General features: G+C 38.4%; 1 protein-coding gene across 1 annotated transcript in view; it reads left to right on the top strand.

The window, feature by feature from the left end:
- The window catches only part of LOC150081801 (SEC14-like protein 2), an 80,948-nt gene extending 66,897 nt beyond the window's left edge, over positions 1-14,051 (top strand). The window contains exons 11-14 of the mRNA XM_090379680.1: positions 1,391-1,497; positions 6,309-6,618; positions 10,206-10,333; positions 13,520-14,051. Coding sequence (XP_090235806.1) covers positions 1,391-1,497; positions 6,309-6,618; positions 10,206-10,291 — 503 coding nt within the window. The 3' untranslated portion in view covers positions 10,292-10,333; positions 13,520-14,051. The remainder of the gene's footprint in view (positions 1-1,390; positions 1,498-6,308; positions 6,619-10,205; positions 10,334-13,519) is intronic.
- Positions 14,052-15,331: the final 1,280 nt, after the last annotated feature.

The raw sequence follows: 15,331 nt of genomic DNA, 5'->3' as shown, positions 1-15,331 counted from the left end.
ATAAAAGTATGAAAAATTTAACTGCCTCATAATAAACTGCATAATCCCCAATGTGTGGTGCCAAAAAATCCAATGTAACTAACTGAACGCCCAGTATGAGAAGCTTGTTATTGTTATTTGGTTTTTTTTTAGGAGCATTAGCAACTAAGGCCATATTGCTCCGGGAATATGCGGTAGTCATTCCCTGACCTTTCCGCATCCTCCGTATTTGGTGGTGACGGGCTCGAACCCCGGTCTAATCAAGAAGCGTGTGCTACGCACTGCTGCTCCTTCCCACCTGGCTACGGAGGCGCCCAGTATGAGAAGCAGTAACAAAACAGTTTTCATTCTAAAAAAGGCAGATGGATAAGTTACTATTTAAAACTCATTAAATTAAGTTAAATTATTTAGTCGATAAAACTAATTAAGTTTAATTAAAAAGTTGCTTTGAGAAAATAGTAATTTACTGATTTATTATATGTAAAGTGACTAGGGTACTTTCAAGTTGCTTGTTTTTCTCTTTTAATCTTACCTCGCCCAGTAATTTAGTGCAACAAAACCCTCATGCTACAAGAACTACAGATCATAACTGTACATAGTAAATAATTTATTTAAATTGGGGAAGGGAAACAATTTTAAATAAATAATGTACCTCTCTGTTGGAGCAGTTCTGTTGCAACCGTGAAGCCGCTTATTAAAAGTATTCTGAATTATACTGATTTTAGTCGTGATCTCCAACTACTCGCGTTTAATACGAACTGAACAAAGATATTTATCCAACTTTGTCCAGTTCAACTACCAACAGATGTTTAATTAACTAGGTAATATTTGATATCTATATTTGTTTCTTAACTCGTTAGGTGAAAAGTTTTCATTATTATGAATTGCTGCCTTTTACAATAATAGTCGGAATAATTGCCAGAAGTAGGAAAAAAAATCACTTGGGCTGTGTCCACCAGTGGACGTAAAAAATACTCCAGGAAAACAAAAACATTCAGAAATTTGTCTCAGAAATGAAATTGAAGAGGCAATGAATTACTCTATTGAACTAGTTGCTTTTTCAATTTAAATTCAAAATGAGCACGAGTTCAAATTAGCTCTTAAAATTCAAAATAAATTCAAAAAATCGATCTGCTTGTTTTTCTGGACGAAAACCCGAAGTTTTCGCAGTCGAGGAGGAGGGGGTGGGATATTCAAACGTTGTTCAAGATCGACCAACTCGGCTAGAGTGTGAAAAAATATATAAAAAAAAAACTCATAAAAATTCCTCCCGTTTTGAACTCGTACCTTTTCCATACCTTGGTACCAGACGATGTGAAAGGATAGCGATCATAATAATGCAATTTACTATAAGTATAAAAATAGGTTCATATCTGTTTCGTCTTCTTACTTTATCATTGCTTTCTTTCAGATGACACTAAGAATGTCTTATTAGAAGCCATGGATGCCGATATCGTACCAGCTTATCTGGGAGGCAGTAGAGTGGACTCAGATGGAAACCCCAGGTGTTCAGCTTTGGTATGGATTTTTAAACACACGTGCGCGCGCACTTACCAGCCAAAATATTAGAAACTCCTAGCTCATTTGCATTCACACGGTGAAAAGGAATTGTATTCAATTCGGTTTGACAATTCGTGTGACTATCTTTAATCCGTTGATTTCAGCCTAAAATAAGTAAGTACGGTCGGAAATATTTTGAACAGACGTCACGGCTACAGTGTGGACACAAGTTGCCAGAAGTTAATTTAAAAAATAATGATCACGTATATCTTACAACGTTTCATTTTCCCACTGATGAAAACAGCCACTTTCCCACTGGTAATGCGGCAGTGAATTGCACTTGATTCATTTGTAATTAGTTTTAGGAACGTGATAATGAATTAAGTCAACTCTCCCAGCTCTCATTGGCTTCTGCACCTTAGAACAGAGCCCTGGAAGGTTTCTGAGGACTCTACCCTTTTCCAGCCTACGATTTCCCAGATGTTGTTGATAAAGTCGAGAAGAGCGGAGCACAGATTAAGCGCCATTGTGAGCTTCCTCGCATATGCCAAGTACTGGGCTGAGGTGTATCTGAGATTTATGCAGAGTTGTGAATTTGATGTTGTATAGGGTAGGTGAGCCCAATTGTTGGCCCACTTTATTATTATTTATTCAAGTAAAGGAAAAGGAGAAGTTACATCTACCTCTACACAGCAAACATTTGCTAGGAGGATAAACAAAACAATAACAAATTAACAATATATACATTAATATAAAGGAAACAGCTCACATTTATTACAGCAGGCTAACACAATATTCGAGATTTTCTAAATAAATTCAGCATCCCTCGAAGCACAGTGTGGGAGAGTAGGCAAGTTGTAGACGGCTGTTCGGAACAGGAGAGGAGTGCAGTTTGTCCACAGCCACAGAACCATATGGAGAGCGGAGGTATCCGTAAAGACTTTTGCTCTGTATGTCTTGTCGACGCAAATCACCTCAGGGTTAATATTTAGGTCGTTCAGGAGACCAATCGTGTTTGCTGGAAACATATAACTGAGCGAGCTGATTTGGTTGAGTGCAGGTCGGATCCCAGATGTTTGATGATTAGTTGCTCTTCTGTTATCTTTGGGTAGAATTATGAGCCTTAAGGACCCAGCATTCTAGACCCCAGAGTGGGTCTATATTATATTCGGGTTTGAAGTATGTATTAATTAATAAATGTATCTATATTCATAGTAAATTATGTTAAATCTGTTTATTTGCACTTGTTCTGGAATTTGGCGGGAACGTGAAATTTATTGTTGTTGTTGTAGGGGTTTCATGACGCATAAGCTACTTTGGCTAATATGCGCCTATGAAATTTATGAAAAATTTTAAGAGGGTTCATGGACTAGAGCGTTCGCTAGACTAGAGAGATCATTGCTATACAGATTATTTAAAATCACGCTTTTGTGCTTCAGTAATAAAAGCACGTGGCGTTTCTCCAAATACTGACGTTTGGGGATTTCTAATATTTTGACTGGAAAGAATAATACAGCCACTCCCCGACTTACGTAAGCGTTGCGTTCCGCGAACTCTACGTAGGTAGGAATTTCCCTAAATGCTTATGCAGCACTCGCAAATTTGATTGAAGCAAAAAATAAATATTCAACGAACATGTAAATAGAATTTTTTTTATCTCATGCGCAGGAAAAATTACAAAAGTGTACAAAAATTATAAAATTACAGAAAGAGAAAGAAAAGGAAGAAAGAAAACGTCAGCAAGTTTTACCTTTCGAGAATTGTTGCCAGAATTAACTCTCCAGCTGCTAAGCACGCCGCTGCGGAGGTTGAGGGCTGTGGAGATGGAAGGGGTTTTTTTCCAACACATCACAAAATTTCTCTGCAGCTGCAGAATCGGCATTGGTGACTTCACCGCATACTTTAATGTTTTGGAAACCAGCGCGATGCTTCAACCTATTAAACCACCCGTTGCTTGCCACGAACCTGGCTTGGGGTTCGCCATACTTATCATTAATATCTTTATAAATACTGTACTTGTTGCTTTTGCTTGAATGATCATTAGACTCAGGGGCACTCGCTTCTGAATCTGATTTTCCATCCATATTATTAACATCTGTTCCATCTTCAATATATAGCACCTGAACACTGTCTCGTGATCACTTTGTGATCTTAAGTGCGTTGATCCTTTGACATGTCTTTTATACGCGCACTGTCCCTTAAAATAGTATTCACTGTTGAAGCAGCGAGACCTAATTCAGTGCAATAGATGACAAACTTTGTCCTGCTTCGTACTTCTTAATTAATCATCTTCATTTCTAAATCAATTTTGCTTCGTTTCCTAGCTCTTGCACTTTCCGTTGGTCCCTTTCCCTTCACCATTGTAATAAGTAAATAGGAATGAAGAGAAGATTCTGAAATTTCATTTGTTTTTTATATTATTGAAGGTTTCAGTGAAGGGGAACTCATTTCACCATAATAAAAAATAATAATAAAGGTAAAACTGCAGCCATATCAACCCACTGAAGGATGGAAGCCTCATCAACAATTCATGCTGAGGGAAATGGACGATAATCTGCCACGCTGGTCGGCAGATCGATCGTATTTATCAGTTAGGGGCTTGAACCCCAGTCTACTGCACTCCCTCCCCTGACCACTCGACTACGGAGGCCCTAACGTAAAAACCCCCAGAATTCCAGTTATCGGTATTATCGCAAATGCAATAAGATCGATTTTACTACCCGTTTGCAATAGATTGTGCCCAAATAAACCGGAAAGTGCATATTGTTTCGTGGTAGTGACCTCCAGAAATATGCTTTAGAAATCACAAAGGCGGTCAAAATTGATTCTTATAACGGATTATATGATAATGATGAAAGTGTAGTGTAATTTCTATTATAATGACCTTTTAGAGATATAAATAGCTTAGTTATATAGCGAAATTTTCAACTTCCGAGATCTTGGAACGAATTACCAAAAAAAAAAAAAAAGTGTTATTGGGTTCACATTACGATATGTTCACGATACCTCCATTTATTCCTAAGTGATGCAAAATACGTGTCCACGATTTTTTTAAAATTTGCACCGGTCTGCAAAAACTTACGTAAAGTCGAATTTCTATAAGTCGAGTATTACGTAAGCCGGGGAGTGGCTGTATATACGCAAACACACCGTTAGCATGAATATGGTCGCTTAAATTTTATCAAGGTAGTGCGCTCTAATATCAAGATAAATGGAAAGTATTCAGGCTAGCAAAATTTGTCCAGTAACGCAACTAATTAGCACTAAACTTTACGCATCTCAGACACTCTTTGGATCCTGGTTAAAAAGAGTATTGTATTCAAACAAGTTAGATCTAAAAATTACTCTTTTAAAGATTGTTCTCTGTGCTTTAACATTCGGTGATTATTTTTGCTACCTTATCTGGTCGATGTGCACTTACACTTTGTAAACCACGAAAGGAATTGCAACTTCACCACTAAAGCAAACAAGACAAGAAGTTTGTCAAAGCTGTTCCGAGTAGTTTTTCTTTCCAGTCTTGACACTGAATTTTAATAACGTCAATTATAAATTAATGTTAATTTCCATTACTGACTTTGTTTTCCTTCTCTGTTGGAGAAGGAGGTATTAATCACATTTCCTTCCCTTGTCATTCAGGATACTGTCTTTCACATTTTCTTTATAAGGTTCGATTACAGCATTTTCTTGTTTGATTTCTTGTTGTTATTGTTATTATTTGTTGCTGTTTCTCCCACCCCCAATCGGCAAGAGATGGAGAAATTGCTACCGAAGATGGGGAGAGAGGAACTTCGCCAATTTGGTAGCTCCAGGTTTGATTTTTTGGAAAAAGGAATTTATGGTTTCGGAGGGATTAAATTGTTTAATATGCCTATTAATTCTTCACAGAATATTTACCGCGGTAGCCGAGTCGTTAAATGAAAGAGTAGTAAGTACACATGCTTTGAGTGACCGGGGTTTAAGCTCATGGCTACTAAATAATACTGTTTCTTATGAACTCCTCTGATCGTGTTGTCGTCCCGGAGTATAAACGAATATTTATAGCGGCGAAGTTGTCTGTACGTATGGTACGAGTGTGAACAACAAGGCATGTGAGGCCAACAGCGGCAGTATCCCTCATGCTTAGCCACAAGTAAGGAGGTAGCAGTTCGAGCTTATTCGCTGCCAAGGAAGCTGCATAGTCCACTGAGGCAGAAAATATTGGTTGTCCCTTATTCCATATCCCTGTTTATTTTTCGTAACGGAGAATAAACAAAAGTTTATTTATATTTAATGTATGTTACTTTCGAAATTCCTTTGTCTTTTAGCTTTAAACAAAATCAATAGCAGTAGAAGAGTGATCAAAGTACAATAGTACACGCATTTGTATTGATTGTGATTCAAATCCGCATGACTTCTAAATATGGTGATGGTCTTGTATTCTCTCTATTTATCTTGCGAACTCCTCTGATCCTATATGTTATTCCTGGAGTGTGAACAGAAAATTTATTTAGAAGGTTGTTCACTCAATCAAAACACATGATATACGCTATCACGTGTTTAAATGCTTTTATTATCATTATTTTTTTCTTGGGGCATTTATTATTTTAATTATTATTTTTCTGTTTATACTCCGACATGGCCACAGGAGTTAACAAAATAAAGAGAATACAAGAACGCCACCGTATTTGCGCGCGGGCTAGAACCACGTTGAACTGAAATGTACGCACTGTTGTACCCTCGCGTTTGGCCATTCGGATAGGGCGACCGTATAGAATATTGAAGTTTTGCAGCGTCATCGACGAAAATATATAATTTAATTATATAAATGAAAAGGTTTTCTGTATTTGCAGGTAGGTGAAGGAGGTAGAATCCCAGAATGCCATTATATGGAAAATGTAAGGCAAGGATACTTCAATAAACCAGACATGAAGCAGATCGTAGTGGCAAACAGGTTTGTCCTTCCTGTTGAGATCCAAGTTGAAAAAGCAGGGGCACTCTTAAGTTGGGAATTCCAAACACTCGACAAAGATATTGGCTTTGGCATCTTCTTCTCGGATGATAAGAAAAATAGCGATACGACCGAGATTTTAAAGATAAAGAAATATGACTGCAGCTATGGTCCAGAACGTGGACAACATTTATGTGAGATGCCCGGAACATGTAAGCAACTTCTACTGTTTCCTAAATTACACTTTTACAATACATCAAAAAACAAGCTCATGAAAAGTAAAAGAGCGAGAGATCAGGCAAAAAGATGAAACGTTTCACTTTCGTATATATATATTTTTTTATTCATATAAATCCACCTGGAATTCTGTTGGTTTGTAACCTATCATTTACTATGTGTGTTTAGGATTCGCAAATGCTTAAAAGCCTATTTTTTCACCGCATCCATCGCTCCGCATGTAAAAGTCAGATTCCCATTCACTGAATTTTATGAAATTCTACATTTTTTTCTGATTTGACGAGCCATTCCAATTTTAATTAAAAATCGAACCAACAGAACACCATGTTTGTTGATTTTTTTTTTTTTTTATATCTCAAATTATTCATGGGTGTAAATAAAGCACGAGGGAGAGTCATTAAAGTAAAGTATGTTGGCATAAAGCAGCACCAGGGGTTCCCCCATCTTCGCGTTGCGTTCATTGTGGGTATACCAGTTGACTGGAAATGCCAGAGATTTAAGAGTGTGGGAATTGTATTTGTGTGGTGTCGTGTACGTTGTTCATCTAGTCATTTAGCCGCTGGCCCCCTGCTGAGGCCCAACGTTGCCCCACTTTCACCCCATGGAGGCAGACCAGGAACCCAGTAGAATTAAGTTACTCAGACAGATCCTCCGCTTAATTTCCTGAGATTTCGGCAGCTAGGACCAAAAAAAAAAAAACAAAAAAAGTTGAAGATATACATATATACGTGTGCATATACACTGTTCTGCCACTTTATTAGGTACACCCTTGCTGTGCACACAAGTGGTTTGTCCCAACAACGTTGCAAGTCATATGATATCCACAACTCTGGTCATGTGACCACAGTTGTGAATATAAACGCAGCAGGACAGCCTTTCTAATATCAGTTAAGCGTACAAACCGCAGCCAGAATGGGGAAAAGGAGTGATCTAACGGACTTCGAACGTGGCATGGTAGTAGGTGCAAGACGTGCTGGACAAAGCATCTCTGAAACAGCAGTTCTCCTGAACTTTTCACGCACCACAGTTTTAAGGGTGTATCGAGAATGGTGCAACGAATAGAAAACATCCTCTCAACGGCACTCCTGTGGAAGAAAGTCGCTTGTTGATGAGAGAAGTCAGAGGAGGATGGCTAGAATTATGCAAGCAAACAGATGGGCCACAATGTCGCACATCACGTCAGAGTATAACCTGGTGCGCAGAACAAAATATCGCAACGGACCACTAGTCGAACTTTGTCGCGAATGGGCTACAACAGCCGACGGCCACATCGCGTGCCTTTGTTATCAATGAAGAACAAGAGAGCACGCCTCCTGTGGGCACAGCAACACCAGCACTGAACTATCGAGGATTGGAAAACAGTTGCTTGGTCTGACGAGTCGAAGTTCCTTGTGCATCATGTTGATGAAAGGTTCAGAATTTGGCGAAAACAGCATGAATCCATGGACCCATTGAGGCGCCTCCGTAGCCAGGTGGGCAGGAGCAGCAGTGCGTAGCACACGCTTCTTGATTAGACCGGGGTTCGAGCCCGTAACCCGGTCTAATCAAGAAGCCCGTAATGGCTAATAGCATGGCTCTGTCGATGGAGTCGAGTAACCTGTGGTATAGCCATGGTGACTTTAGAGTACCATGCTCCCGATGCGTAGGTTGCTATCGGTATAAAGGCTGCTTTGTATATGAGCTTGAGGGTGTTGCTGCTTAGCCCCCAGTCCTTTTTTGCGACCCTGGTGACGAGGGCCGTGTAGCCCCCTGATTTTCTTCCCGGTGCAGTTGAGATGTGCTTTAAAGGAGAGCATGGTGTCAAGTATTACACCCAGGTACTTGAGCTCTTTTGATAGTCTCAGTGTGGTGGTACCAATCTTGATCTCAGGGGTCTAGGGAGATCCTTGGGGGGATAGAAACAGTTTTTTTTCTTTAGAGATCCTGAGATTGTGCTTTTTGGTCCATTTTAGAAGAATTTGTAGGCCATGGTTTGTTTCATGTTGTAGTCTGCTGTTTCCGGCGACCATAAGAATGAGGTCATCTGCGAAGGCTTGCGAGGATGCTTCGCCGATGTCGGTGTTTAGGAATTCGTCCATTATAATATTCCACAGTATTGGTCCCAGTACAGAGCCCTGTGGGCAGCCTCTGTGAATTCGTCTCGTAAGCGTTCTATATGAAATAGCTAGGAAGTACTTTTGATCGGTGGCTGCTGCTTGCGCCAAGAGATTTCTCGGATCGTCCACCGTTGACAGCCCCTATCGAAAGCCATACTGTTTTGGCGATGCCAGGTTTGCTTGCAGGTAGTAATTTTGGATCCTTGTCAGGAGGAGTCTTTCGAGGAGTTTACAAACAGAGAGCAGGGCTATTGGTCTGTAGGAGTTTGGTTGTTCCGGCGGATTGTTAGGATTTTTGATAATTAGTTGAACGTTGGCCCTCTTCCCTCTTTGGGGAAAGTTCCAGTCGTGAAGCATAGATTATAGAGGTTTAGGAGTGTCTGCGCAGGTAGCACAGTGGTATCGTCACCGTCCTCCCCACACCGGGTGGAAAAGGCCACATGTCGCTTTTCCAACCGTTTAGAAAAAGTTAGTGCTCGGTTCTCGTTGCGGGCCACTAAAATATTTATAACGTCTCTTGAGTTAACCAATCTCAAAAGAAAATACAGGAATTTTGCGTACCTGTATAGAATACATGCAATTTAGGTGGCTCTGAGTGAGGGCAGGATTTAAACACGACGAAGTCCTGTGCCAAATCACGTGACGAGCCCCAAGGCATGACTCATTAGCCTTACTCCTAAATCCGGCACTGTCGTCGTTTACTTATTTAAACCGCTGTTTTCAAATCTTCTGGCTACCATTATTTCTGCACACAAAAATTCGAAAACGCTTTACGGCTTCCTTATTGGTCACAACAAGTTTCTCTTCTTTGTTTTGGTTTCTTTTGTGTTTTTAATTTATTATGCTCTGTCGCAATCTCGTGGAGGGATCGCGATATACGAGAATATAGCATCGCAATCTCGTAATATAGCATCGTGTTGAATTTTCCAACAGGATTGGCTGGTGGTGGTGGTCATAAGACAAACTTATGACCACCAACCACCACACTCGTGAGGATATTGTTTCTAAGAGGCTCTTCATGAAACAAAATCTCATTGCACAGTATAGTAGTAGCTCTCTAAGTTTAAATTAATGATCATCCTGGATGTATTAATGCCAGCGGGTGCATCTTGCAGTCACATATAATATTAGTTGATTGCTTTCTGCCTGGCGCATTATAGCCTTAGTAGCTAATGCGCCAATAAAACCAAAACAAACCAAACCAAACCATGCTTTCTGCCATCCATTTGAAATTTTTTTACGTTTGACTATTCATCTAATGATATAACTATTTCGCTATCGGAACAGTTATATCGTACATTACTATAGTTGAATTGAGTAATATACTTTTATATGTGTGTATAAACGTAATATTAGTTGAGATCTATGCAAGAAGAGATGCTTTTACACCGCCTCCACCTTTCTATTCGAAAAACGAAGGCGGTGAAAAATTATTACCCTTCATTTTGTTTTCTTATCCATTGCAGATATCATAAAGTTTGATAATTCCTACAGTCTGATTAGAACAGCTAAAGTCGCTTATCGCATTGAGGTTTACCAGCCTGATGAATAACCTGCTTAGGTATAAGAAGGTGTCAGGCATATAAATACTAAAGTAAGTATCTGGTATGCCATTTTTTATCACAATATTTCAACTTAAATATTACTTTTTCTTCAAAATCGATATGAAGTTAACAACATATACCATATGAGAGAACTGGTTTGTAGCAGAAATTGGTAAAGGAGAAAACGGTAGTTTATAAATATATATATGTATATATATATATATATTTTTTTTTTACAGTATAAACATTGCAGTGTATACTGTATTTAACAATATTACAGTGTATATTCTCAATGGTAAGAAACACAGAATCAAGGTGCGGAAATATAAAATCTTATGAAATAACAGAAGGCTCTCTCATGAAGTTTACCTTCGAGCGGCATGTAATGGATCAATGGAATAAATTAAAGTGACTGAGGCGAGAAGTTTTATAAAATACAAAGCAGATATGGATAGCCACTTTTGGGGGTGTTGGGGAATGGGCACAGAGGATCCAGAAAACTGCCCTTTCCTGCGTCATTTATAGCCATTTTAATTGTAACATTATGTATTATCGAATGAAAGCCATTTTTATAGGTATACAAAAAAATAATAATAATAAAAAACAAAAGCAAGAAAGCAGATATCAAAGTATAAAAGTAAATACGGTGCTGTTTCTTGTATTCTTTCGATCTTGTGAACTCCACTGACCTGTGTGGTCATCCCGGAGTATAAACAGAAATTTTATTTTAAAAAAATAAATTTTTACGACATTAAATTATGCTTGAAGTTTTCTTTTCCTTTCGGAATAATCAGAATAAGTTGCCACCGTAAGTAACTGCAGCCGACAGCGTAAAGATTCCTGTTTACAATCCTACTGTCAACAATTTTTTTCAGTACATCCTTGCATCACTATTAATCGAATGATGTTATTTTCTTTGCTCCGTACACAATAAATGGATTCCTTGTTGCGCATACTTTTCTCAAATAAAATAAAGTTCATCCAGCTGCTGTAAAAGTCCAAGCACGAGCAATGTGTCCGGTGAGACTAGCAAAAATGGAGCCCGTAGGAGAACAGACCTCGAATACGTAGGTCACAAAGCCTGTTAATGTAAAGCCTGTTATACCGTAAACCAGGGAGCGTAATTTCGAACTAAGTGGAAGAGTTATAGATGGATTGTGGGATGTTTTGCGTTATCCAGTGGGTTTTTAATTACCAGTGTAATTACAGTGACTCCTTGGTTGCTAAAAGTCATTTTTGCTCTTTAGAGTTGCTGATTATAGGCTTTTTTTCAACAGATTACTTCATGTAAGCAATAAATAAAAAATGATTAGATTTCATGAAATAAAATATACGTGACTTTATCCAAATATTAGGCCGCCGTAGCCGAGTGGTCATGCACGTGCCTTGAGTGACCCGGGTTCAAGCCCGTAACTGCTGTTTCTTGTATTCTCTCTACCTTGTGAACTCCTCTGACCGTGTGGTCGACCCGGAGTATAAACAGAAAATCTATTTATTATTATTATTATTATAGAATCGATATTCGCGCTCTTTCTGTCAAACCGAAATATATTATTCAGTTATCTGTAAGTAGAACAGAACAGCTTCAGTGCTGGTCATCAAATTCGGCAGCATGGGAAAAGCAAAGATATCAATGAGTTAAGGAAAGGCCCGATTGCGGGCTGTGTAATCGATTATTGCTGAATCAATGGTCTCTGATGTGAGGGCAATGGGACCGTGGAACCCTATTAATGCATGTAATAGAGACACTTCTTTAGGGATTCCTCCACTGCAGCGGAAGTATCCCTAAAGGTAACGCAGCAGAACAGATGATGTGCGCTGGTTTAGGCTGTCAAGGATCTATAACCAGCGGCTATCGCCTACAAAACCCCGGGAAAATGATAACTGTACAACTGTGTTTGAATATTTCTTTCCAGAAGTAAACAAAAACCAATTTCAGAACTGCCTCAAGATATGGGCAACATCTATGCAGCTATCCTGCATCACGTATGGCTTTTGCGGCTGGACGGAACAGACATACTGTATGCGTTGGCAGTGAATGGTGACAGTTACGTTTGAACAGCGAGAAAAGTGTAATCTCATGCGACAAATTTTGCTTCTTAGTTCAGCTGCCAAAAGGCGCATACTAATGTAGAACAAGGAATAAGAAACAATGGATCCACATTGTATCACGTCCTCTGGCCAGTTTTCTACTGAAAGCGTTCTGGTCCAGTAGCGGATTAAGATCGGTTGAGGCCCCCGGGCGCAGAAGAAAATATTGGGCCCCTTAAAAAAAGAGAGAGACAGGGAAAATAAAAATACATGTTAACCATTTTTTTAAATAAATAAATAAATATTATGTACTATTAATGTTTTATTTTCAATAAAATTTGATTATAATATATGTATAATATAATTAATAATAGCATAATAATAATCACAAAGTTTTGAACTAATAGTTGAACATATTAGTTCAGCTAATTTGTTGGGGGTTTGCGTATAAAGTTGGAGTTTTGCGTGGGCCCTTCAGAAGTCGGGGCCCAGGGCGCGCCCGGTGCGCCCGCCGTTAAATCCGCCTGTGTTCTGGTCTGAAAAACGTTGTCGTGCAGTACTGGCCTTTTTATCATAGAGGGCTCTTTCAAGTCTAATGTACGCCTACACTGACAATAGTAGAAAATGAAAATGACTTGGGGGTAATTGTGCAGGCAGATATGAAGTTTTCTGAGCAGTGCAGACGGTCTGCAAGAGTAGCTCATGGTATCTTGTCAATGATATAGATTTTTCTATCAGGTATAACGAGGTGATTATCCCCTTGTATAAGGCAATGGTCAGGGACACACCTTGAGTACTGTATACGGGTTGAAGGCCTCGTTTTAAGGATGTAGAGCTGCTGGAACGAGTACTGTTGAAGACGAGGTTCGGCTTGAATTGTTGATTGTACCCAGAAGATAATGAAATATTCCGGGATGACAATAACAGAACAAGAACCTTGAAGAGCACTATGTGGTGTGACGCATTCCTGAACATCCTTTTCTGCCGAAGAGCACAGAAAATCTGAAGAACATAATACACAAGAACTGGTTGATATCGCTGTGGTTTCCTGCGCATACCTTTTTGAGTCAACCTCAAAAGAGAACCGTTGTCATTCCCGCTAAAGGTGAATGAATTCACCATTAACTGTATTCTCTAATATTTCAACAAAATCAATGTGTTTATTTATTATTATTATTTATTATTAATTTTACTTTTCATTGCAGATATTTTGAAAGTTTATTAATTCCAAGCACCTCGTCCTACAATCAAGACTTGCCGGACTTAATGATTCAACTATTTTAACGTGGAGTTGTACTGATAATGTCCGTTCAGAAATGAAATTGCGTGATTGCACTATCTTTTTCCTAGCACAAACAGGATGCTGAAATTATTGTCGAAAGTGCTAGGCAATGAGGGAGCACCTACATCACAGAAACGAGACTGTGCACTTGCAGAAAACAAGTTGAGTGAAATGCTGGCAGCTTAAACAGAGTGCACTCAGTTTCATGACTGATTTTTAAGTTCATTTTTATATATTTTATATTTTATTAAAAATCTAAAATTTTATGCTAACTGTGACTCTTCGATTAACCTTTTAAAGATGAACGAAGTAGATTATTGTAATGAAAAGTAAGTTCGTTACAGTGACTTGCCTTTTAAATAAAAATTGAAAGTGAAAAATTAGGCGCACACCAACCTGAATACTGTAGAAATCCAGTTAACCGAAATATTTTTCAGCACTTCCGTTTGAATAAAAATGACACATTTTGTATTTAATTGTAAAAAAAAAATGAAAATAATAAAATCATGATTCCATTTATATAAGGTGTTATGATCGATTCAATGTTATGATTGATTCAAAATGATTCAATCCAATTATTTTGGATAATACCAACCACATTGATATGATGCATAAAAACTTCATTAAAAAAAAAAAGCCACAACTTCACCATTTCATAAATTAGTGGAAATAAAAATTTATTTGCACACATTTTATTTATAATTATTAATTTTTTTTTTTTCGGTAGAATTTTTGTGCATCACATCAGTCTTACTGATGCAATTATATGGGGGCGGCATGAACAACCTACCCAGCTGCTGGCTTTCTTTTTTAAGACTCAAACTTATATTAAATTTCTATAAACAATGGTTTTCTTTGTACAGATCAATGAACTAGCTAATCAATTATTTGGAAATTTCTAACCGCAATGCAGAAAACTAAGAGCAACAGATTAACTTCACTTTAGCACTAGATTATTTTCAAATCGATTGAGGTTAACACTTCTTTGATAGATGACGAAATAGTTTCACCAATAAATGCTAATCCGAACCAGCCAGAAATTTATTATGATGAGGGGATAGCGTCACAATGGATACATACCAGGAAACTAACAGCTAATGAAGTGTTCAAATAGCCGTTAGACGGGCCGAATCACAAGAATTGAATAAGAGCCAATTAGCATGATTGACAAAATACAGAATCTTGCAATAGCAATTAGAGACCGGCATATTTCAAGAAGAGAAACACTGGCAATTATTTTAAAACTGCAGAATCTGCAGATAAATGAACCACTAAATGGCAGTGATCACAGTGTGCTGAAGTGGGATTTACTCAAAGAGGTAAATACCATCAAGGGTAAAGGGAAGGAAGGGTTTTTGCTTTCTTAAAGGCGACTACGGTGGTCTGAGACAGTATTCAAATTCTATACGGTGGGACCAACTGATGATGTTACTAACAGCAAATTCAAAATGGAAGCATTCAAAGAATTAATCTTGGAAGCTTTGGTTTATCATACCAACTAAGAAATATTGTTCAAGTTTTGGGCCTATATGGATGTCAGATGAACTAATCAGACACGTAGCAGAGAAGAAACATGCAAGGGATACATAGAAATTAACATTATAGGTGACACGGAGGCCTATAAGTTGGTCTGTAACCAAGTCACAAAGGAGATTAAGCAGTTTACGAGAAATCTTTGGCAAAGGACGCAAAGGATTCTATACTTATGTAAACTCTAGGAGAAGGGGATGAATCA

This window comes from Mastigoproctus giganteus, chromosome 8, assembly GCF_048544385.1.
Source record: "Mastigoproctus giganteus isolate SK-2022 chromosome 8, ASM4854438v1, whole genome shotgun sequence".
Lineage (NCBI taxonomy): Eukaryota > Metazoa > Arthropoda > Arachnida > Uropygi > Thelyphonidae > Mastigoproctus > Mastigoproctus giganteus.
Note: the sequence above shows the minus strand (reverse complement) of the source record. Positions and strands in the feature narration are given on the sequence as shown.